The 25,558-nt window shown below is 40.8% G+C and overlaps 1 protein-coding gene across 3 annotated transcripts in view; it reads right to left on the bottom strand.

The window, feature by feature from the left end:
* KDM3B (lysine demethylase 3B) overlaps positions 1 to 25,558 on the bottom strand; it is a 75,863-nt gene that overhangs the window by 5,014 nt on the left and 45,291 nt on the right. For 2 of the 3 annotated variants that reach the window (XM_077911836.1, XM_077911835.1), the window contains exons 10-20: positions 24,866 to 25,080; positions 23,802 to 23,954; positions 13,417 to 13,524; positions 11,439 to 11,566; positions 10,042 to 10,318; positions 9,061 to 9,317; positions 5,760 to 6,026; positions 4,614 to 4,785; positions 4,155 to 4,245; positions 3,887 to 4,017; positions 1,361 to 1,480 (exon numbers count right to left, since the gene is read on the bottom strand). In XM_077911836.1, the coding sequence (XP_077767962.1) occupies positions 1,361 to 1,480; positions 3,887 to 4,017; positions 4,155 to 4,245; positions 4,614 to 4,785; positions 5,760 to 6,026; positions 9,061 to 9,317; positions 10,042 to 10,318; positions 11,439 to 11,566; positions 13,417 to 13,524; positions 23,802 to 23,954; positions 24,866 to 25,080 (1,919 nt within the window). Of the gene's footprint in view, positions 1 to 1,278; positions 1,481 to 3,886; positions 4,018 to 4,154; positions 4,246 to 4,613; positions 4,786 to 5,759; positions 6,027 to 9,060; positions 9,318 to 10,041; positions 10,319 to 11,438; positions 11,567 to 13,416; positions 13,525 to 23,801; positions 23,955 to 24,865; positions 25,081 to 25,558 lie in introns of all 3 variants that reach the window. The other variant, XR_013387727.1, reaches the window with a different exon arrangement.

The raw sequence follows: 25,558 nt of genomic DNA, 5'->3' as shown, positions 1-25,558 counted from the left end.
AATAATATAAAAGAGAATCAAAGAATCAAAACTCATATTTGTCTAAGCTTCCTATGCACAGGAACAGCAACCCTAAATCTTCCTTACCTAATGGAAACTCAGCATTTTTTGGAGCTAGAGTTTTCTTTTAAAATATATTTCCTTGGGATATCTGGGTGGCTCAGCAGTTTAGTGCCTGCCTTCAGCCCAGGGCGTGATCCTGAAGTCCCAGGATCAAGTCCCACATTGGGCTCACTGCATGGAGCCTGCTTCTCCTCTCTGCCTATGTCTCTGCCTCTCTCTCTCTCTCTCTAAAATGAATGAATAAATAAAATCTTAAAAAACAAAACAAAACAAAACAAAATATATATATTTCCTGCTCAAACTGTGTAGCCACATCTTATGTTCAAATTGCAGGTCATTTCTTACTATAAGACGATAGACTCCATATACTTTCTCAAGATCTCTTCAAACTCTAGGGTTCTATGGATTTTCTTTTAAAGATTATTTATTTATTCATTCATTCATTCATTCATTCATTCATTTATGAGAGAGAGAGAGAGAGAGGCAGAGACAGAGGCAGAGACACAGGCAGAGGGAGAAGCAGGCTCCATGCAGGGAGCCTGATGGGGGGACTCGATCCCAGGACTCCAGGATCATGCCCTAGGCCGAAGGCAGGTGCTAAACCACTGAGCTACCCAGGGAACCCCGGGTTCTATGGATTTAAGGCCATGAAATGTAAAACTTCTCTGGCAAGTTAAAAGGGTAAGCTTCTAATGCTTGTCTATTATAATCCCTTAAAGGACAACATAATGGAAGGATCTGCAGATGTGTAGCATTGAAAGCAAATGTGTGGCAGCAAATATACCAAAATAATGACACTGATAATCCCTGAACCAAGAGATTTTGAGTTACTTATTTTTTTTCTTTAAAATTTTCTGTTTTCTAAGATGTCCATAATTAATGCATATTAATTTTACATTGAGGTGGCTGGCAGCACATATGCAGCAAAGTATCCCTTTGATGCTTCAATTCTGTGCCAGCAAGCTGGCCTTATCATCTGTTGCCTCGAAGGTTATCTGGCTGATGATCGAGTGAGACGGTTAGCTCTTCCTTTTTCACTCCTCTTTCCACTCAGTGGAAAAGGAAGCATTCCCAGAAAGAGAATGACTCTGACCAAAGATAAACAAGTACCACGAGTACCACTCCTCTCCCCCAAAACCTCCTTTCATCTAGCAACATCCACTGGGCGTATAGTACATATTAGGTCTGGGAGAGAGTTAAGAAAAAGCCACTTGCCCTAAGTGAGGAGGAAGACATTTGATTCTACTTCCGAGGCCAAAGCTCATCATCATGAAGTAGTGGCTTCTAGAAATCATACCTTCATCATGAGCACCCTCCCCGATGGGGATCCCAACATACACCATCACATTAACTGCATCAGACACATCTAAATGAAGATTTGTTGTGCCAACTCTTCTATCTTCCGCGGTTATCAAGCCTAAGGGAAAAGGAGGATATGCAAAGTCAAAGGGTAATATTGTGAAAAATCCACAAAGACCCTACAAGTGCAAACATACTCAAAGATGTTCTTAAATGTGTAACAGTGGGAGAATGAAGTCTGTTCATTAAGAAATCATTCTCATCTCTTTTCTAGTATTTTAAGACTGAGTTTGAGCTCAGCTGACATTATCATTAAATTTGGCCACTGAACCGATCCATCATCCCCCACAACAATCTCTTCCTTAAAAGCAAAACAGGGATCCCTGGGTGGCGCAGCGGTTTGGCGCCTGCCTTTGGCCCAGGGCGCGATCCTGGAGACCCGGGATCGAATCCCACGTCAGGCTCCCGGTGCATGGAGCCTGCTTCTCCCTCTGCCTGTGTCTCTGCCTCTCTCTCTCTCTCTAAAAAATTAAAAAAAAAAAAAAAAAAAAAGCAAAACAGACGGAGATCCCTGGGTGGCTCAGCGGTTTAGCACCTGCCTTTGTCCCAGATGTGATCCTGGAGTCCCGGGATCAAGTCCTGCATCAGGCTCCCTACATGTGTCTGCCTGTGTCTCTGTGCTCCCCCTCTCTCTGTGTGTCTCTCATGAATAAATAAATAAAATCTTTAAAAAAATAAATAAATAAAAGCAAAACAGATACAGGCCTTACTGACTTGGCTTTCACAGTGATTTAGGACTTTATTGTGACTCCACAAAGAGCAGCCTGGGTGGCATGGTACTCAGACATCTTCACTGTTATTATTATTATTTTTTTAAAGATTATTTATTTATTTATTCATAGAGACAGAGAGAGAGAGAGAGAGAGGCAGAGACACAGGCAGAGGGAGAGGCAGGCATCATACAGAGAGCCTGACGTGGGACTCGATCCAGGGTCTCCAGGATCATGCCCTGGGCTGCAGGTGGCATTAAACCGCTGCGCCACCAGGGCTGCCCTTTTTTTTTTTTTTTTTTAAGATTTAAAAAATGTACTTATTCATGAGAGACACAGAGAGAGACAGACAGACACACACACACACACACACACACACACACACAGAGGGAGAGAGAGGCAAAAACATAGGCAGAGGCAGAAGCAGACGCCCTGTGGGTAGCCCAATGCAGGACTCGATCCTGGGACCACGGAATCATGACCTGAGCCAAAGGCAGATGCTCAACCACTAAGCCACCTAGGAGTCCCTTCTTCATGGTTAATAAGTCTCTTAAAAACTAAGAATCATGCCTTCTTGCACAGAATATTTGAGAGGAAACTTTCCAATTACTGGAGATTTACAAGTTATAGATGTGACACAAATCAATATGACAAAAGCAAACACATTCAAAACCATCCTGGGTGCCTGGCTGGCTCAGTTGGTAGAGCATGTGACTTTATCTCAGGGTTTCAAGTTTAGCCCCATGTTGGGTGTAAAGATTATTATTATTTTAAAAAATTTTATTTTAAAAAAATTATTCATGAGAGACACAGAGAGAAAGGCAGAGACACAAGCAAGGGAGATGCAGGCTCCCTGCAGGGAGCCTGATGCAGGACTTGATTCCAGGACCCCAGGACCACGACCCAAGCCAAAGGCAAATGCTCAACCGCTGAGCCACCTAGGCATCCCATAAAGATTATTTAAAAATAAAAAAAAAATCTTAAAAAAACAAACAAGGGTCCCTGGGTGGCTCAGTCGGTTAAATGTCTGTCTTCAGCTCAGGTCATGATCCCAGGGTCCTGGGATTGAGTCCTACATCGGGCTCCCTGCTGTGCAGGGAGCCTGCTTCTCCCTCTGCCTGCCACTCTGACTACTTGTGCTCTCTTTCTGTCAAATAAATAAAATCTTAAAAAATAAACAAACCAAAATCCAAACAGGGGCACCTGGGTGGTGCCCACTTAACAGTCAGTTAAGTGTTAAGACTCCTGGTTTCAGCTCAGGTCACGATCTCAGGGTCATGAAATTAAGCCCCGAATGGGGGTTCCATGCTCAGCACAGAGTCTGCTTAAGAGTCTCTCCACCCCCCATCTCCTCCCTGCCCCCCGGCTCATGCTCTGAAATCAATCAAATAATTTCATAAATAAATTAATTAAAATATAAAATAAAGACAAAGGGGCGCCTAGGTGGCTTAGTCTTAAGCCACAGACTCTTGATTTTGGCTCAGGTCATGATCTCATGGTCATGAAATGAAGCGCTGCAACGGGCTCTGTGCTGGGCAGGGAGTCTGTGTGAGATTCTCTCTCTCCTTCTCCCTGCGCCCCTCCTCCTTCTAAAACAAAATAAACAGAACCCCAAACCATCCTGGACACTGTTAACTTCTCTAGCACTTGTCACTTTGCCCTCTATTACATGACCCTAACTAACTATCTCCCTCTATAGGTAAAATGGGGAACAGTAGTGTCCAAAATGGGCAATTATGGCTTATCCCTCATACCGTAGGCATTATACATCTTGGGGCCCAGATCGGGCCTTACAAAGTAGCTGGGCAGCCTAGAAGCCAGATTGAGCCTGCCATCTCGTTTGGTATATTCTGGCAAAGGAAGGTTCTCCATTAGATCTTCAAACCTACAAAAGATCAGGAAAGATGACTTGCTTATTACAGGGGAAAAAAGCAAAGAGGCAAAGTTCCCCTTTCTAGAATTACTTTGCGATGCTTCAGCAAGGCCTAAGTGTCTTAAGATGACTCACTGTAGTCCACTAACCTTGTTGGCATCATGTCCCGAAAATCTTCCCCAGGAGGCCAGTCCTTGAGTTTAAGCACCATTGGCTGCCCATCTTCTGATCTTAATCGTTCTGGAAGATAGAAAGCACTCCCACAATTTGCTGCCTGATTTTTCAGTGATCAAAAGTTTTAGGAGACTAATTTCTTATTTTCAGACTTGTAACTTATCATAACTGAGTGTTGTTTTACTCACCCACTGCTTCAGTACATGCTATATTTTTCCATCTCACAGGGATTCCAGCCCCATTCCTCAATGAAAGTGCTCCACACAACCCATGGGAGCATGTACTTAATGTTCTCGCACCATGTGATTGCCATGGGAGCTACCTGGTTGGCATCAGGACAGAACAAGCCCCCTGCCCCTAAGAGGATATAATTTGAATCCAGGGGCATGACTGGGAATATAGATGCTCAGTTTGCCATTATCAAAGCTACTTACTGCATATGATCTCGAAGCCATCCCAGAAATCCCGAACTTTCACATCAGAAATTATCGCACAGTTCCTGCAGTTCACCAAGTCCACATCCTGGTCTCCAAATTCCTGACTAAAGGCTTCTGGCTTCCAGAGTTCAGACTTGAGCTTTTTATGTACCCCTGAAACCAGCACTGGCTGCAGAAACAAAAATATCCTAATCAGAACCATTTAGGAATGCTTTTAGCTCAGGGCTAAGAGACAGAATAGGTTTCCTGAGGACAACCTCTACTTCTTCAAGGTGATTTACTGTTCTTTGCTACTTTCAGAATCTCAAGTTTTGAACATGGCAGTTGCAGGAAATGGAAACTACTTCTACTCCATCATTATTCTTGATTCTCACCCTGGGAGGCATGCCACAGAAATCACTTCTGTTGCTCTGGTATCTTTTTTTTAAAATATTTTGTTTATTTATGAGAAACACACAGAGAGAGAGGCAGAGACATAGGCAGAGGGAGAAGCAGGCTCCATGCAGGGAGCCTGATGTGGGACTTGATCCTGGGACTCCAGGATCATGCCCTGGGCCGAAGGCAGGAACCACTGAGCCACCCAGGCGTCCCTGTTGCTCTGGTATCTACCACTATTTTGGGGTGAGAGAACAAAAGCTGACAAATCCACTTTTAAGACTAAGTCCTCATATATAGATTGAAAAACTATATGGACAATTCCATAACCTTCCCCTTTCTCAAGCACCTGCTAAAGTATAAACATTACTCAGTGTTATCACATTATTACTCAAACTTGTGTGGCCTTGAAATATTTACCTAGAAAAGCACCACACACTCCCAACCACCTTTGCTGTATGTACCCCTATGTCACACTTAAGGACTGTCCTCTAAAGGTGTCATTAATAGCAAATCACCACTTCACAGAAATATCAACTGCCTTTTTAAGAACTACAGAGCTACACAGGTTAGCAATATAAGGAACCACAATATATATTTAAGAATCTTCTGATATTTTTAAAATCCAAGCAGCAAGGCTGTCTACAACGAACTTACTATGTTTTAATCTCCCCGGCAAAAAGTCTCCCAGACAGAAATGAAAGTATCCTGGCAGCTGTGGTGGACAAGCAGCCAGCTGGCCCAGGGTAACCACTTATTCTTACTTACCTGGCCTTGCTTCCAACATTCCCGGAAGATCTTCCAATTGTTTTTGTTGCTGGGGTCATGAAGACAGAGAAGTCTGCCATCACAGAGCCATGAGTGAGAGGTATGGGGATCCAGAACATTTAACCCCATCACCATTTCTTTCACTTCTTTTTGGGTATCAGTCAAGTTACAGGCCCGCTTTGCAGCATCTGAGGTTTTCTTATTTTCTACCACTGAGGCAATGATGTGGTCAAGGAAGTTGGGTAGGCTGGCCTTGTTCTTCACTCCCTGTCACACACAATTCCACTGGGTAAGTCTGATTGAGGCATCATGACAAGAGCATTCATAAAGCTGTCTCAACAGTTGTCTTAATGAGAGGGAGTTCTAATTTACATCACTAAATCTCATAAAAGTTACTGAAATACCTAAAGTTGATATCTTAAATTTCCCTCTCCTTCATGTTATGTTTTACATTTATGAAAGAAAAGTACAGAAAGATCCCTTCTGTCTCAGGAAACTAGAGACCTAAGAAATAACTTTGGCATCCAGCCTAGTATTAAGGATTTGCATGGAGACCACAGGGCTCACAAAATACTGTAACTGAGTCGAAAAGTTCATTGACTTTGAAGGTTATGAATTTTTTTCTAGCCAGTATGCCCAAAGGATACAACACTTCAATTAAACAATAAAGTAATTTATCAAGGCAGTGTTTTTTTTAAACCAGGGAGTATACCCCAATAAAGGGGTAAACCAAAGTACCCAAGGACAAAGTACCCAATTGGAAATGTATATTCTGAGAGAAGTCTCTTAATCCCAATTCTTCCCCTGCTTATCATCCAAGTGAGAATCTCTCACATTTTCCAGGTATTGGGAAAGCTCAGACTCAGAAAACAAAGTGACATACCTAATGTCACAGAACTGAGAGGGCTTTTGTAAACCTGATATTCCTATGCCTGACGTATCACTAATCATTATCTGTACAGAGTACATGTAATCATGTAACTTCCTGGGAAAACTAAAAAAGAAAAAGAACTGACGGTCAGAGCACGTACAACAAAACAGAGCCAAAAGTAATTTTTTAAAAGTCACAAATCCAAGAAAAACAAATAACTCCTATCATACAGGGCTTAACCACCCACAGCTCATTGAATTTCAGTCATTACTTATAAAACAGAATGAGAAGCATGTTTATATACTTTCTTGAAATGATCTCAAAGAGAATACAAACTGAAAACAGAAAAGCAAAGTGTAGAATATGTATGTCAAAAGAGGGGGAAAAACTATACATATATGTTAAGCCACTGAAACAATGATGACTGACTTCTAGAAAGGAAAACAGGTGGCTGGGAGAGGATGATGGGAAGGAGACTTTTCACTCTACCATTTAAGTTTTGTATCTTGTGAATTCTTTTTTTTTTTTTCTTGTGAATTCTTTTATTCAGTAAATGCTTACCAAACACCTAATATGTATCAAACTGTGACACTAGCAATTTAGAAGCAAATAGAAACGTCAAAAGTCCTTTAAGGAGAGATAAGATAGAAAATAAATAAAAAATGGTAAGGAGGGATCCCTGGGTGGCGCAGCGGTTTGGCGCCTGCCTTTGGCCCAGGGCGCGATCCTGGAGACCCGGGATCGAATCCCACATCGGGCTCCCGGTGCATCATCAACTGAACATGGCAGTTGCAGGAAATGGAAACTACTTCTCCCTCGGCCTGTGTCTCTGCCTCTCTCTCTCTCTCTCTCTCTCTCTGTGACTATCATAAATAAATAAAAATTGAAAAAAAATATTAAAAAAAATGGTAAGGAATGTTATGGAAAAAATAGTTAAGCACAGAGAAAACAGAAATAGAGGATGGGAGTGAGATGGAGTTTAAAAAGACTTGATTTAAGGGATGCCTGGGTAGCTTAGTGGTTGAACACCTGCCTTTGGCCCAGGGCGTGATCCTGGAGTACTGGGATCAAGTCCCACATCGGGCTCCCAGCATGGAGCCTGCTTCTCTCTGCCTATGTTTCTGCCTCTCTCTGTGTGTGTCTCTCATGAATAAATAAATAAACTCTTAAAAAAAAAAAAAGACTGATTTAAGAAGAAGTCTTATAAGATGTGATATTTCAGGAGGGAGGAGATGAAGGTGGTGATGAAGCAGACCCATGGGTAAATGGGGAAGTTTGTACTAGGTGGAAGAAAAGGATAAGGGCAAAGGCTCTGAAGAAGGAGCCTGCTCCATCATGTTCAAGGAACAAGCAGGTGGGTGTGGCCAGATCTTAAGGAGAGTGGGAGGTGAAGTCAGAGAAGTGCAGTGAAGACGCACAGACAGGCTTGGAGCCTTCTGGTCCACTGAAAGGCTTATACTATGAGAGGAATGGAAGCCCTTGAAGGATTTTAGGCAGAGCTGACGTCAATCATGTCAATGAGATCACTTATATAAAAGAATCACACTAGCTGCTGTGTTGACAATAGACTACAGAGTGGAAAAGGAAAGAAATAGAAGACCTGTAAGGAGTTTACTGCAAACACGCAGGAGAGAGAGGATGTTGGCTTGGACCGGAGAGGAAGTGGTGGAGCTAATGAGAAATGGGTGGACTGGGGATCCCTGGGTGGCGCAGTGGTTTAGCGCCTGCCTTTGGCCCACGGATGATCCTGGAGTCCCGGGATTGAGTCCCACATCAGGCACCCTGCAAGGAGCCTGCTTCTCCCTCTGCCTGTGTTTCTGCCTCTCTCTCTCTCTGTGTCTCTCATGAATAAATAAATAAAATCTTTAAGAAAAAAAAGAAGGGTGGACTCTGAATACATTTTAAAGACCAAACTGAAAGGATGTGCTGGCAGATTAGATGTGAAATGTGAGAGAGAAGAGTACCAAATGACTCCAAGATTTTTGGCCAAGCAATAGGAAGAATGCAAATGCCCATGACCAAGAGAGGAAACTAAAGAAGTAGGCTTATGGGCAGAAGATGAGGAAGGAATGTGGTCTTACACTGTCAGGTTTGAGGTGTCTATTAGATATCCAAGAGAAGTTAGCATGAATGTACTGCCTAGGTTAAAAAAACACTTTAATACCCATTATTGTCAAGAAACTAGTGATTTCTGCTTGCTAAAAATGTCAATATCTCAATTTCTATTGACTTCTTAACACAGCACAAAAAGTTCACGATTTAAAAGGATCTCAAATGTTCCCTAAACCCAATGTAAAGAAAGATCTTGTAAGCTGGACAGACAACGTAGAGAACACAAGTCAGCCATATACACTCTAACCAGTTAACAGATGTCGGTTAGCTTTTCCTTGGAAAAGCTGCAAAAGCTAGAGTTGTAGAAAGCACACTTACTGCTGAAGACGTAGAGAAGACGGGGGGGAAGGGTATGCCTGTGTCCAAGGGGGTTTGAGGAAGCTTCCCAGGCCCGGAGTGAAGGAGGTCTCGAAGGCTAGAGCCTTCGGTTTTGTTGTTGGAGGCAGTAGGACCCAGTAACAGACTGTTAAAAAGCTTTGGAGTCAACGGAGAGACCTTTGCAGTGGAGTTGAATGAGTCCAGCCCAAAGGGTGAATGAGACTCTTTACTGAGCACCGACCTCAGGGACCCTGCTTCTGTAAGGACATAACCAGTAACAGTATTAGGCATGACAAGGAATATCCAGCAGGCAACTGACTCCTAAAAATCAGCCAAGTAGGAAGGTAGGAGATACATTCCCCTTCCCTAACCCCCAAACTACATACAGTTTGTCTGGGCCAAGGCTGACCAGGTATGACTACAGCAGGATCATGGCCAAGAAGCTCTCCTATTTCTTTCTTCCTTTCCCAGATCTGGGTTTCAAATTCCGTCTTGTTCCCACCCATCTTTCATCACCCTCACTTGCTAAGATAGTGTTTCCGCAAGGGGGTCTCCAGAACACTTGTACTAGAATCACCTAGAGTGATCATTCAAAATGGAGATTCTTGATTGTACTCTTAAGAGACTGTCATTTAATAGTTCTGGTGGGGTACAGGAATCTGCATTTTTAACAATTCCCCAGGTGACTCTTTGTGGCCATTAAAATCAACCCTGGTTGAATTAACAGAACCACCTGTAAGTTTATTAAAAATCTCCTACTGATTCTGACTACAGAAGTCTGGGGTAGAGCCCAGGCATGTGCCTTTAAAAAGCTCGACTTCTAGAAAGAAAATGAAAGAGACTCCCTCATTGTATGCAATTAGCAAGAGAAAGCAAACAGCATGTTTCATCAATGTGGATGGTAATGTGTGAGTCTGAAGAATCCCAGAATAACTTAAGTGTTCCACCCACAGGCAGGGCACAAGCTTGTGTTTATCTCACCTTTTGTTTCCTCTTTAGCTTTCTGAGTTGCTAAATCGGCCAACCAGTGCAGGGCAGAAGACGGGGGAGCTGTGTCGGGGCAAGGGGGCCTGATGGCTTTTAGCTCACTATTGCTATTTGAAGCCGAACTCTCTGCTTTCAGAGACTCATCAGATCTGATGTCAGTGCTGTCGGCTTTGGGAACATGGTCGGTCTCTGATGTTACTGCTGCAGTTCCTCCTCCACCTGAGAAGGTGGTTTCACTTCCAGAAGAGGCACTAGGGTTTATGCTAGGAAGCTAAAGCACAGAAGGCCAACATGGTTAAAGTGCTGTCCTTGAGTAGGAAAAAAAAAAGCATAGTAAGAGCTGCTGACACTAAAATAGTCTGGGAAAACAATGTGAAATTGTCCCATAAACTGCTATTTCTTTCATTCATTAATTTGGCATATATTTAAGGAGTCCTACAATGTGACAGAAACTATGCTTGGTTCTGTGGAAAGAATAGTGAGCATAACAGTAAATAATATATTTTAGAATGTTATTAAAATACATTTAATTAGCATGCCTGAGGCTCAATTTCTGCCATGGCAAACCGGTGATTAGAATGTGACCTCATAAAGCTGTTCTAAGAATTAAGTGAGATAGTATATGCAAAGAGCTCAGTAGAGTGTTTCGCACACATAACTACTCCACAAATGTTTATTACTCTATTACTGAATTTTCCAGATGATTTGCTCTAATATGTAAAGTCTACTGAAAATATATCATGAGATCTGTTAGCCTTAATTCCTGTGCCTCCTACTGACCATGTGTTACTTGTGTTGCTGGAAAGCCCACCAGACCCTTGGAGGTAGGGGTGTGTATGTGTGTGCACGTGCGTGTGTTTTTGAAACAGCCTCTTGTTCAAAACAGTTACCATCAAACTGGAATGACCTCCACTCTGACAGAGCAATGAGCAAACCACGGCCTCTCTGGAGGCCTGGGATTGTTTTCAGGGTAGAATGATCCCAGCTCAGCAGGCCAATCTTCATATTTCTGTCCTCAGTACCTAACATGACAAGGACAGGGACCATGCACACAGATAGGACTGCCTTCCCAGTAACCTTTTCTATACACTTCACCTATACAAGGACACTGAAGTATAAATCTTGACAAGATGCAGATAATTTTTTTTGTTCTTTAGCAACCCTTCCTGAATTGCTTTTAAAGATGAATGAAGAGAAACTCATACCAAGCAGAGGGAATTCAAACCTGAGTAACTTTTTGGGGGCTCCCTCTAGATAGACTTCTCCATCCCCTAATTCCTCAAATATCCTGCAGTAGCCTAGGACAACACAGGTGACAATGGGGCATTTCACAGTACTAAGTAGTAGTCTCTCTCACTTATAATCACATATAATCACATATGCCACTTTACCTGTGACATCCCATTGGTGACAGCAGGTCTCAACACAGATTTATTTTGCCGACTAATACAAGGGCAGTTTGCTTTTATTCCCCACTTGCCCCGGGCAGCATGTACCATGTCTCCAATATTGTAAAGAGCTGGAAGAAAGACAGCAAAAACCAAAGCCTCAGAATGTTTTATGTGCCAGGTATTGTCCTAAGGATCTCATTTACATTATCTTCCTCAACTCTTACCACATTTCACTGAGGTAGCAGCTTTTATCCTTAATTATTTGGAAAAATATTTTATTATTATTATTAATTTATTTTTAAAGTAGGCCCATACATAACGTGGAGCTTGACTTCACAACCTTGAGATTAAGAGTCACATGCTCTAACAACTGAACCAGCCAGGTGTTCATGAAGATTTTGTTTTTTAAGTAGTTACTATACCCAATGTGGGGCTCAAACTCACAACCCTGAGATGAAGAGTCACACACTCTGCTGACTGAGCCAGCCAGGCAGCCCATATTCCCAATTTTTGATGATGAAACTGATATTCAGAGTTTACATCATTTGCTGAAGTACACATAGTTGGTAAATGGAGATACTAATACTTTAACCTAGGTATACACAGCCCCAAAGTTCTGTGTACTCCATCCATCCATGAGAGACACAGAGAGGCAGAGACACAGGCAGAGGGAGAAGCAGGCTCCATGCAGGGAGCCAGGTGTGGGACTCTGGGGTCACGCCCTGAGCCAAAGGCAGATGCTCAATCACTGAGCCACTCAGGCGCCCCAGTTCTGTGCACTCAACTACTAAGCTACACTCTCTCCCTCTTCTAGTAAACTTTAACAAGGTGACCTGCAGGAGAAACTCTAGGAGTAGATTCCTTAGTGTTCGGGAGCATGTAAACATTTTGAATTTTTACTTGAGATTTATATATGTACTTAAATTTTACCTAACAAAAAAGAAAGAAAAGAGAAAGTGGGGGGAAAAAACAGACCAATGTAAACTTAACACGAACCGAACCGTTAACCAACGCTTAGATGTGTAGGGAGCAGGTATCTTAGCAGTGCACTGAGGGAACTCTTCTGCTTGGAAGCCCTGGGGTACAAGGATCCAAAGAGCACTCACTCCCTGCCACCACAGAGGAGAACACAGGCAGTATACTGACCGTTTTCAATGTGTATGTGTTATTGGAAGTATGGGAGCTGGACACAGCCTTTCTGGAGGAATCACTGAAGTAAGCTGGGGCTGTGACATAAACATGACCATCCATTCCTGCTGTTAAGCTCCCTTCTTCAAGGATTCAAGAGGTTTGATTAGCTTCAGCTGGATTTTTACCAACCTAAAATTAAAGGTCTTTCTGGAAGCACATGGGACATTTTCTATTCTGGTCCTGCCTAGCACAGGAATGTAAAATGTTACGTGGAAAACTATCCAAGGGATCCCTGGGTGGCGCAGCGGTTTGGCGCCTGCCTTTGGCCCAGGGCGCGATCCTGGAGACCCGGGATCGAATCCCACGTCGGGCTCCCGGTGCACGGAGCCTGCTTCTCCCTCTGCCTGTGTCTCTGAGCCTCTCTCTCTCTCTCTGTGACTATCATGAATAAATAAATAAAATCTTTAAAAAAAAAAAAAAAAAAAGAAAACTATCCAAGTTATCCAACCAGAAAGGTGAGACAAAGTGTGTGCACTGGCTGCATAATATCCAACACATATCCAAGATTCAAATGATCAGAAACATCTGGGGAGGCTTAACAAAAATCAGGCTGAGATAAACCATTTCACCAGATTTTATGGTATCTGAATTATACCTCAATTAAATTAAAAACACTTTTCCCCATCAAAGTTTTTTTTCTTCAATAGATTTTTTAAAAGCTTATTTATTTAAGTAATCTCTACACCCAGTGGAGGCTCAAACTCACAACCCCGAAATCAAGAGCCACCACTCCTCTGAGCCAGCCCAGAGCCTTTCTTTCACCAAATTTAACACAGAACTCCCTTACCTGTGCCAGGGATGATTTGTGTGGGCATGAGATTCTCTGGTTCATGGGACTGCCCCTTTGCACACTTCAACCAGGAGAAAACTTCTTCATCACCCATCTCTTCCGTCTCTGAAACAGAAATGAAATGACTTCATTTTACAAGGGTCACAAGATATATTCCTCTTTGTGAGTCAGAGTTTCAGATCCTAAAGGCCAATTTTCTCATGGGCCAGAAAAGATAACAAATAACTTAAAAAAAATCTGCTTCACTGATTGTTCTTTATTGTATCTACATATAAAAAAATGCAGTAATTTAAAGTGTGCACTTTAATGAATTTTGGCAAACACATACAGTTGTTATAAACACTACCACAATCGTTATATAGAACATTTCCATCTCTCTTCCTCAAGTTCCCTAGCCTTTTCTGGCCACCATTGATCAACTTTCTAATACTAATGTTTTGTTTTTTCTAGAATTTTATATAACTGGAAGCATACAGTATACAGTCATTTGTGTTGGGTTTCTTTCAAAAAGCATGATTTGAGACTTATACATATTACTCATGTATCAGTAATTCATTCCTTTTTATGGCTGAGTACTATTCCATGGTATGGATATACTTTATTATTACTTTTATTTTTACTACTCATTCACCAGGTGGTGAACAGTTGGATTGTTTCCAATTTGGGGCTATTATGAATATTATGGGGCTATAAACATCCAAGTATAATCTTTTGTGTGGACACATTTTTATTTTTCACAAATACCCAGAAGTGGGATGGTGGATAATTTGTTAAATTTATGTTTAAATTAAAAAAAAAAATGACCATACAAGTTTTCCAATGTGACGGCACCAATTTGCATTCCTACCAGCATTTTTAAGAGTTCCAGTTCCTCCATATCCTTCGCAAGACTTGGAACTGTCATCTTCTAAAATTCTAACCTTCCAAGTGGATATATGGGTTTTTCACTGTGGTTTTAAATTTCCTTTTCTTAATGAATACTGATAATTTTTTAAATGTACTTATTTTCCATTGATCTCTCTTCTTTGATAAAGTATCTGTTCAAATCTTTCACTCACTTAAAAAAATTTTTTTTAAAGATTTTATTTATTTATTCATGAGAGACACAGGCAGAGGGAGAAGCAGGCTCTATACAGGAAGCCCCATGTGGGACTCGATCCGGGGACTCCAGGATCACGCCCTGAGCTGAAGGCAGATGCTCAACCACTGAACCACCCAGGCATCCCTGGGTTGTTTTCTTATTGAGTCATTAAAAGGTCTTTATGATGGATTCAAGTCCTTTAAGAAAATATGGGATCAGTCAATCTTTTCTTGCAATTTGTGCCTTATCTTTTTATTTACTTGACCTGTCTTGTGAAGTGGAAGTTTTCAAATTTGCCAATTTTTCTTTTGCTTTTTGTGTCCTATCTAAGCAGTATTTATCCAACCCAAGGAAACAAAGATCTTTTATTTTTTCTTCTAGAGGTTTTATAGTTTTATTTTTTTAAAGGTTTTAATAGCTTTAGCTTTTATGTCTAAGCCTATGAGTTAGCTTTTAATATATGGCCTGAGTAAAAATTGAAGTTCATTTTATTTGAGTATGGACACACAATCATTCCAGTACTATTTTTTTCGAAAGAACTTTCTTTTCCCCAATGAATTATTGGGGCATCTTTGTCAAATATCAGTTAATTATATATGTATGTATATTTCTGTTCTATTGTATTACCACAGTGCCTCGATTCCTGCAGCTTTATAAGTCTCAAAGAGTAATATAAAATCTTCCAACTGCCTCCTCCTTTTTCAAAATTATTTTGATTATTCTACTCCTTTGAATTTCATATAAATTTTAGAACCAGTTTGTCAATTTCTACAAAAAGGTGTACTGGATTTTGATTTGAATTACATTTAATAGATCAATTTGGAAGAAGTGACATCTTAGTACACAACCTTCTTTCTATGAATATGGCACATCTCTGCATTTATTTAGTCTTTTTTTCATTTTTCTCAGAAATATGTTGTAGTTTTTAAGGTATGCGCTTTTTGCATATTGACTAAATTTATCCCTACATCCTTCATCTACTACTGTAAATTATATGGATTTAAAAATTCAAATTCTAATTGTTCATTGACTGCATATAAAAATAGAATTGATTTTTGTTGAGTTTGTCCTGCAGTCTTGCGAAATTCTTGTAGCTTTTTTGTAGATTTCTTGGGGTTTTCTTTTCTTCTTCTATTTTTTATATAACCTCTACATCTGGGATGCCTGGCTGGCTCAGTTGGTAGATGGTGTGACTCTTGATCTGGGGGTTGTGAGCTCAAACCCCACAGTGAGTGTAGAGATTACTTAAAAATAAAATCTTTTTTTTTTTTTAGATAATTTATTTATTTATTTATTCATAGAGATAGAGAGAGAGAGAGAGAGAGAGAAAGAGAGAGAGAAGCAGAGACACAACACAGGCAGAGGGAGAAGCAGGCTCTATGCACGGAGCCTGATGTGGGACTCGATCCAGGGTCTCCAAGATCACGCCCTAGGCTGCAGGCAGCGCTAAACACCACCAGGGCTGCCCTAAAAATAAAATCTTAAAAAAAAAAAAAAAAAAAAGACCATTAAGTTAAAAAACCAAACCAAAACAAATCTCTTCACCCAGTGTCCCCATGATCCTGAGATCAAGAGTCAGACACTTTTCCGATTGAGCCAGCCAGACATTGTACTTGGGATTTTCTATATAGATGATGTCACCTGAGAATAAAAAATATTTTACTTTGTTCTAGTCTATATGCCTTTTCTGGGGGGTAAGGGGGCATATGCTTTTATTTCTTCATGCTGGCTAGTAACTAAGCTTAGTGTTGAATTAAATTGTAAAAAAGTGGGTACCTTGCTTTGCTCCTGATCTTAGGGAGAAAAATTCAGTTTTGCAATACATAAGATGTTTCTACCTATACCTAGGTCCAGTGTTTTTTTCACCCTTTATTTCTTTATCACTCCCTCAAAGACCTTTCTAGATATATGGATTTTTAAATATTTTATTTATTTATTCATGAGAGACACAGAAAGAGAGAGAAGCAGGCTCCATGCAGGGAGCCTGACGTAGGACTCGATCCCGGGTCTCCAGGACCACACCCCAGGCCGAAGGCAGTGCTAAACCACTCAGTCACCCGGGCTGCCTCTTTCTAGATATTTTTTGTAATTGTGATACCCATCCCAAGAAAACAGAATATAAGATATACTGTGTATCTGTTTATTTGTCCCAGTTTTTGTTTCATTTTCTTTCTCTTGGTTTTTTAAAGATTTTATTTATATATTCATGAGACAGAGAGAGGCAGAGACACAGGCAGAGGGAAAAGCACGCTCCCTGCAGAGAGCCCGATGAGGGACTCAATCCCTGGACCCAGGATCACAACCTGAGCCAAAGGCAGACACTCAACCACTGAGCCACTCAGGCATCCCTTGTTTCATTTTCCTACTTCTTTAAAATTAATTGCTTTATGTTTTGATTTTGTCTCTGCTGTTGGCTTATTAGCTATATATATCTCTTTGTTACTGTTTGCTCTACGGTTTGTAGTATCTCTAACTTAGCACAGTCTATCTTCAAATATTATACCCTTCTTCACACACAGTGTGAGACTCTTATAAAACTATTTTTCCATTTCCTCTTTCTTTTATGCTATTACTACATATTTTAATTTTATAGACCATATAAACGCCACATTACATTGCTACTTTTCCTTTAAGCAACTATCTTCTAAAAAGATTATGGGACACCTGGGTGGCTCAGTGGTTGAGCATCTTTCTGCCTTCAGCTCAGCGCATGATCTTGGAGACCTGGGATCAAGTCCCACATCGGGCTCCCTCTCTGCTTCTCTCTGTGTCTCTCATGAATAAATAAAATCTAAAAAAAAAAAAAAAAGATTAAAAATAAAAAGTTTTTTGTTACTCACATATTTATCACACAGGAAGTTCTTCATTCCTTCAATGCAAATCCAAATTCCATTACTGTATCAGATTTTTTCCTGAATAACTACCTTAGAGAGTATGAATCTGCTGAGTATGACTTCTATCAGCTTTTCTTGATCTGACAAACTATTTCACTTTCATTTTTGAAAGATATTTTTACTAGGTATGATTTTTAGGTTAGAAGGTTTGTTTGGGGATCCCTGGGTCGCGCAGCGGTTTGGCGCCTGCCTTTGGCCCAGGGCGCGATCCTGGAGACCCGGGATCGAATCCCACGTCGGGCTCCCAGTGCATGGAGCCTGCTTCTCCCTCTGCCTGTGTCTCTGCCTCTCTCTCTCTGTGAATATCATAAAAAAATAAAATAATAAAAATGATTAAAAAAAAAAGGTTTGTTTGTAGCACTTGAGAATATTGCTCCATTGTCTTCGAGTAAAGAGGGTTTGGAACAAGTTGGCTGTCAGTCTTACCTTTGTTACTTTGTATATAATGCCTTTTTTCCCTCCTGTGATTTTTTTAAATTTATTATTTATGATAGTCATACACAGAGAGAGAGAGAGAGAGAGAGGCAGAGACACAGGCAGAGGGAGAAGCAGGCTCCATGCACCGGGAGCCTGACGTGGGACTCGACCCCGGGTCTCCAGGATTGCACCCCGGGCCAAAGGCAGGCGCCAAACCGCTGCGCCACCCAGGGATTCCTGATTTTTTTTTTTTTTTTTAAGATTTTATTTATTTATTCGTGAGAGACAGAGGCGGGGGGGGGGGGGGCAGAGACACAGGCAGAGGGAGAAGCAGGCTCCATGCAGGAGCCCAGGGTGGGACTCGATCGTGGGACTCGATCGTGGGACTCGATCCCGGGACTCCAGGATCACGCCCTGAGCCAAACGCAGACGCTTAACCGCTGAGCCACCCAGGAGTCCCTCCATTCTATGATTTTGATTTTCTCTTTATCACTGCTTTTCAGTAGGATGGGTTATGATTTGGTTTGGTGTGGTTTTCTTAATGCTTCTTCTGTTTGAGATTCATTGTTAGATTTGTGGTTTTATACCTTTTTCATTAAATTTGACAAATCTATGGCTTTAGTTTTTGTATCTATCCTCCCAGTGTTTCTCTTTCTGGAACTCCCAACAATTACATGTTTGGTAAACTGCCTGATACCACTTGATAGTTCAACAAGGTACTCTTCAATTTCTAAATTTAAGTCTGTCTTCTCTCTGTGTTTAGTTTTGGATGGTTTCCATTGTTGGGTCCTTAAGCTCTATTCCTTCTGCAGTGTCTAATTGGCCATTAACCCCACCTAGTATACTTTCCTTGAAGTATTTTTCATCTCTACATGATTCACTTGGGTCTCTTATGTATTTTTCCTTTCTCTACTCATCATGTTCATGTTTCCCTTTTTGAAATATGTCTTGAAATATGTTTATATCACTTATAATAGCAGCTTTAAGGTCCTTTTATAGTAATTCTATCATCACTGTTATTTCTGGATTTGTTTCTATTGACTGTTTCTTTCCTCCAAATTACTGGTCATATTATCCTGCCTTTTTGCATACCTGATTTTTCTTTTATTTAAAAAATTTTTATTACTGTAGTTGACATAAAGTTGATCTGTTGAAGTAGTTTCAGGTGTACAACATAGTGGTTTGATGATTCTATACATTATGCAGTGTTCACCATAAGTGTAGATGCCATCTGTCACCATAAAATGTTATACAATGTTATTGACTATATTCTCAGTGTCATACTTTTTATCCTTTTGACTTATTTTATCACTAGAACTTTGGATCTCTCTTTTTTTCTTTAAGATTTTATTTATTTATTCATGAGAGACACAGAGACAGAGAGAGAGGCAGAGACACAGGCAGAGGGAGAAGCAGGCTCCATGCAGGGAGCCCAATGTGGGACTCGATCCCGGGTCTCCAGGATCATGCCCTGGGCTGAAGGCAGTGCTAAACTGCTGAGCCACCCAGGCTGCCCAACTTTGTTACCTCTTAACCCCTCACCTCCCACTGCTTCCTTTCAAGCGATCACTAGTTTGTTCTATTTATTTATGAGTTTGTTTTACTTAACTCGTTCACTCTAGTTTTTATTATTTTTTAAATTATTATAGTATTTTTGGAGAAATAGCAAGCAATAGAGGAAGAGCATGTAAGTGGGGGTGGGAAGGAATGGCAAAGGATGAGGAAGTGAGAATCTTAAGCAGGCTCCAAGCCCAGGGTAGTGCCTGATGTGGGGCTCAATCTCATGATCCTAAATTATGACCTGAGCAGAAATAAGGAGAGTTAGACTCTTAACTCACTGAGCCACCCAGGTGCCCTTTTATTATTTTTTAATTAAAAAAAAATTTTTTTAAATGTAGTCTCTATGCCCATTGTTGGGCTTGAACTCATGTCCTCAAAATTAAGACTCACATGCTCTACTGATTGAGACAGCTAGGTATTTTGTTTTTTAGATTCCACATATAAGTGAAAAACGTGTTATCTGTCTGTCTTAATTTCACTTAGTGCAATACCCTGCATGTCCATCCACATTGTTGCAATATGTCCTTCTTTTTATGGCAGAATAATATTCTATAGTGTATATGTAGTTGTATATGTATATACACACATAACCCACACATATCTTTATCCATTCATCTATCGATGGACATTTGGGTTGGTTCCTTATCTTGACTATTGCATTTTTTTTTTAAGATCTATCTATCTATCTATCTATCTATCTATCTATCTATCTATCTAGACAGAGAGAGAGAAAGAGAGAGAGAGAGAGAGAGAGAGAGAAGCAGAGACACAAGAGGAGGGAGAAGCAGGCTCCATGCCAGGAGCCCAACACGGGACTCAATCCTGGGACTCCAGGATTGTGCCCTGGGCCAAAGGCAGGCGCTAAACTGCTGAGCCACCCAGGGATCCCCCTCTCTTGCCTATTGTAAATAGCAATGCAGTAAACATTGGGGTGCATCTTTTTGAAATAGTATTTCCATTTTCTTTCTTTTTTTAAAAAAATTTTTAAATTTATTTATGATAGTCACACACAGAGCGAGAGGCAGAGACACAGGCAGAGGGAGAAGCAGGCTCCATGCACCGGGAGCCCGACGTGGGACTCGATCCCGGGTCTCCAGGATCGCGCCCTGGGCCAAAGGCAGGCGCCAAACCACTGTGCCACCCAGGGATCCCAGTATTTCCATTTTCTTTGGGTAAATACTCAGTAGTGGAATTACCAGATCATATTTATTTATTTATTTATTTATTTAATTAATTAATTTATTTATTTATGATAGTCACAGAGAGAGAGAGAGCGGCAGAGACACAGGCAGAGGGAGAAGCAGGCTCCATGCACTGGGAGCCTGATGTGGGATTCGATCTCGGGTCTCCAGGATCGCGCCCTGGGCCAAAGGCAGGCGCCAAACCGCTGCGCCACCCAGGGATCCCCCAGATCACATTTATATGTTTAATTTTTTGAGGGACCTACATACTGTTTTCAACAGTGACTCTATTAATTTACACTCCTACCTATAGTGCATGAGGATTCCTTTTTCTTTACATCCTCCCCCAAAACTGTGATTTCTTAGCTTTTTGAAACTAGCCTTTCTGACATGTGGGACATAGTATCTCATTGTGGTTTTTGTCTGCATTTACCTGGTGAGAATGATGTGGAACATGTCTGCGTGTGTCTGTTGGACATCTGTATGTCTTCTTTGAAAAAATGTCTACATAGGTCCTCTGCCCATTTTTGAAGCAGACAGGTTTGTTTGTTTTTTTGGTGTTATCTATATAGTTTAGAAACTAACCATTTATTGGATATATCACCAGCAAGTATCTTCTTCCATTCAGAAGGTGGCCTTTTAGTTTTGTTGATGGTTTCCTTTGCTGTGAAAAAGCTTTTTATTTTGGTAGAGTCCCAATAGTTTATTTTTCTTTTGTTTCCCTTGCCTGAGGAGACATATCCAGAAAAATGTTGCTAAGGCGAGTGATTACTGTCTGTGTTTTCTTACAGGTGTTTTATAGTTTTGGGTCTCACATTTAGTTTTTAATTCATTTTGAGATTACTTTTGTGTATGGTGTAAGAGAGTAGGTACGATTTCATTCCTAGCATGTAGCTGTCCAGTTTTCCCAGCACCATTTACCAAAGAGATTCATATCTGATTCTTTTTTTTTTTTTTTCCCCAAAGTCAACTGTATCCCTAGCTTTGGGCTCAAATTAATGACCCTGAGATCAAGAGTGGCATGAGCTAGGCAGGTGCCCCCTGATTATTCATGGTTGAATGAAGAGCTTTGTGACTTCAATGTTTCAGAGTACTGGATTTTGTTGTGATCCTTTAAAGAATGTTTGGTTTTAGTCTAGTGCAGTTAAGTAACCTGCAGATCAGTTTGATCCTTCCAAGACTTGCTCTACACTGTGTTATCTCCAGAGCAGCCTTTATTCTGGGACTACATTAATCCCACTGTCAAACTGTGACCCTTCTGGACTCTACTTTTCACTCTGGCTGGTAACAATACAAATGGTAAGTTCTGGAAATTATTAAGTCAGTTGCTTTCTGAATGTTCCTTTTAGGGCCTCACAGAATATCACCTCATATGTGTGCAGATCACTATATAGTAAAAAACTGAGGTGACCTCTCTGCAGACCTCTAGTATTCTCTGTGCAGCTCTACTGTCTTTAGCATACTGCCTCACTCTTAGACTCTCATCTCTGTCTCAGCTCAGTGAGATTGCTTTTCCATCTACTACAGCCTGGAAACTGCTTATAGGCAGTAAATTGGAGAAACTGTAGAATTTGTCCTGTTTCTTCCTTTCTCTTAGGGATCATAGGTTCATGCGGCCTGCTGCTCAAGGTCTAAAACCATGGTTTCATATATTTAGTCTGGCTTTCTCGTTTATGGCAAGAAGGCAATTCCTATAGAAGTTGACCTTTCATGAGCAGAAGTGGAAAATCTGATAGCTATTTAACACATAGTACCTAGTAGATGTCAGGCCCTGTGCTAACCACTTTAAATACACTATTTCATTTAATTTTCACAACACTGCTGTGTTTTAAAGATGAGGAAATTGAAGCTTTGAGGGTTTAAAAAACTAACCCAAGAGACCACAGCTGGTATAATAAGATTATATAATATTAAGATTACATATTAAGATTATATATTAAGATATATAATAAGATTATACCAGCTGTGGTGAAAGTAGGTTTCAAATCCCAGTAGCATAAGCTTTAAACCACTGTATTCCAATGGCTGCACAATTATCTCTGAAGAGGGAAGAGTGAGGAGGTTAAGGGGCAAGAAGGTTTCTTGATAAAAAGTAAGATAAGGTGAGGACAGAAGGAAGCAAAAGATTATTCTTGAATAGCCATTTCTTCAAAGATAAACAGAGAAAACAGAGAGCCAATAAACACATGAAAAGATGCTCAACACTATTTATAGTCAGGGAAATGCAAATCAAAATCACACAATGAGATAGGGACTCCTTCCTAGCCACTATGATGGTTATAACCAAAACGGCAGACAATAATAAGCTTCGGTAAAGACGTGGGTGGGGGGAACTGGATCCCTCGTGCATGCTGGTGGGATTATAAAATGATGTAGCTACTTTGGAACACGACTTTACAGTTCCTGAAAGGGTTAAACACAGAGCTGTCATATAACTCATCAATTAAACTCTATAGCAAATACTCCAAAGAAACAAAAACCTATATTCACACAAAAACCTGTACACAAATGTTCATAGTGTACTTTTCATAATAGCTCAAAATGGAAACAATCTACATGTCCACCGACTAATGAATAGACAAACAAATGTAGTATATCCATACAATGGAATATTATTTGGCAATACAAAAGAATGAGTTAATGATATGTGCTATAACACGGATGAAGCTTTAAAATAGTATGCCAAAGTGAAAGAGGTCAGTCACAGAAGGCCAAATATTGTATGATTCCATTTATACGACATGTACAAAACAGGTAAATCTACAGAGATGAGACAGTAAGTAGATTAATGGTTACTAAGGGCTGACAGAAAGAGAAATACAGAGGTATTGCTGATGCGTACAATCTTTCTAGAGCAACCACAGTGAAATATGATAGTGGAAATGGTTTCAAAACCTTGAGAATATACTAAAAACTTTTGAATTGTACACTTTAAAAGGGTGAATTTTAGGGCATGTGAATTATACCTCAATAAAGAAGTTATTAAACACACACACACACACACACACACACACACACACACACACACACTCACACACACAGCAAGGGAAGGTAAAGAATAACCCTTCTTGGCTTCTTTTAGCCTGCTGAGTTAGGCTGGAATACTGGCAATTGTTAAAGGCCTCACAATGCAACAAAAATGAGTGAAGCTAAGCAGTTCAAGAGGGGGCACAAACCCATTCTGGCTTCAAGTCCCATACCTCCAATGACAGGTTACCTTTAGAATTGAACAGGACAATATTTGCTCACCACTGCGTGGACGGCTTTTTCTGAGCCTGTAACAGTCAAGGCAGACCCCAAATCCACATTTGCGACAAACCCAGTGGATGTTGAAGAGAGTTGTTTCACATACATCACACATTTCCCGTACACCACGCACTGCTCGCTTCCATGCCACTTTCTCTGGTGGAAAGAGGAAGAGAAATAATATTGGCATTGATCATCCTGAACAACAAGCAAAAGACCCAGACCCATTGATTGCTACTCGAACTGTTTTGTCCAGCAGAAAAACTAAAAAATGCAAGAAGTTAGTGCTTCTATAAATATGGGATGCCTGGGTAGCTCAGTGGTTTAGCACCTGCCTTCAGCCCAGGGCCTGATCCTGGAGTCCGAGGATGGAGTCCCGTATCGGGCTCCCTGCGTGGAGCCTGCTTCTCCCTCTATGTCTCTGCCTCTGTCTCTGTCTCTCATGAAAAAAAATAAGTAAAATCTTAATAAATAAATAAATGTATGTATGTATGTATGTATGTAAGAGAAACAAAATGGAATTGCTAACATTTCTGAACAAGTGTCAGTGAAAATAAATGCCACATGTTGTTACTTAAAATAATGTAAAAATTTCGATTTGGGGGAGTTGGAAATAAGAGGACTCTTCACTTGAAGTGTAGGGAATAATTTCATAGTATAATTTTCCTTGGCGTAGAAATAGGGTACAGTATCTCACAGACATAGAAATATCATAAATGTTTGAATAACGGTGGGTTCCAGGTGTGAAACATGGTACCCAGTAGTGCTTCATTTATTCACAAACCATGTAATATCACTTACTATTATAAAGTGGTTCAAAGCAAACTGAAAATATTCAGTGACCCAAACCCAGACAGGGATCAAGGAAGGAATGAGGTCTGCTGGATACAGTTAGGGCTTCAGATACTTTTTTCAGATACTTTTAGTTTGCTACAAGAAAACTCTTGTCAGTCTTAATTCATCCACAGAAAATTCCATCTGCCACTCCTTCCACTCCTCCTTTAAGCAACAGAAAATGAAAGTTCCCAAGTAGGAGTGCCTGGAAAACAAGCAAGAGGGTGTCTTACGGTGTGGCTCCACCATCATCATGGCCTCTTTCTCGGACATCACCAGCTGGCAGAACTGGTCCCCAACGTTGGCCAGGATATATTTTGAGGTTTCTAGGTCTATCCCTTCTGCTAGGGAGGAAGAGGGAATCCACAGGTTCATGGCATCAGGGTCACTTTGCTGGGGACTCAGAAACCCCTCCACACGGAGTACCCCCTTCCGAGTGAAGATCAACCTGAGACAGGAAGGTAGACAGTCAAGTACATGCAAACTAATACACACCTAAAACCCTAGGAGCTAAAAACATTAAATGAAACTTAAAAGGAATCAGTGTGTTTTAAGAATTTTCACCCTAGAGGGATCCCTGGGTGGCGCAGCGGTTTGGCGCTTGCCTTGGGCCCAGGGCGTGATCCTGGAGACCCTGGATCGAATCCCACGTGGGGCTCCCGGTGCATGGAGCCTGCTTCTCCCTCTGCCTATGTCTCTGCCTCTCTCTCTCTCTCTCTCTGTGACTATCATAAATAAATAAAAATAAAAATAAATTAAAAAAAAAAAAAGAATTTTCACCCTAGAGCGTATCTGGCTGGCTTAGTCAGAAGGGCATGCAGCTCCTAATTTTGCGGTTTTGAGTTCAATACCCAAATTGGGTGTAGACATACTTAAAAAAAAAAAGGCATTTCCACCCTATTTGACCAACATAGTATGCATTCTCT

This window comes from Canis aureus, chromosome 10 (genome assembly GCF_053574225.1).
Source record: "Canis aureus isolate CA01 chromosome 10, VMU_Caureus_v.1.0, whole genome shotgun sequence".
In the NCBI taxonomy this organism is placed as follows: Eukaryota; Metazoa; Chordata; class Mammalia; order Carnivora; family Canidae; genus Canis; species Canis aureus.
This window is presented reverse-complemented; position numbering and strand designations above follow the sequence as displayed.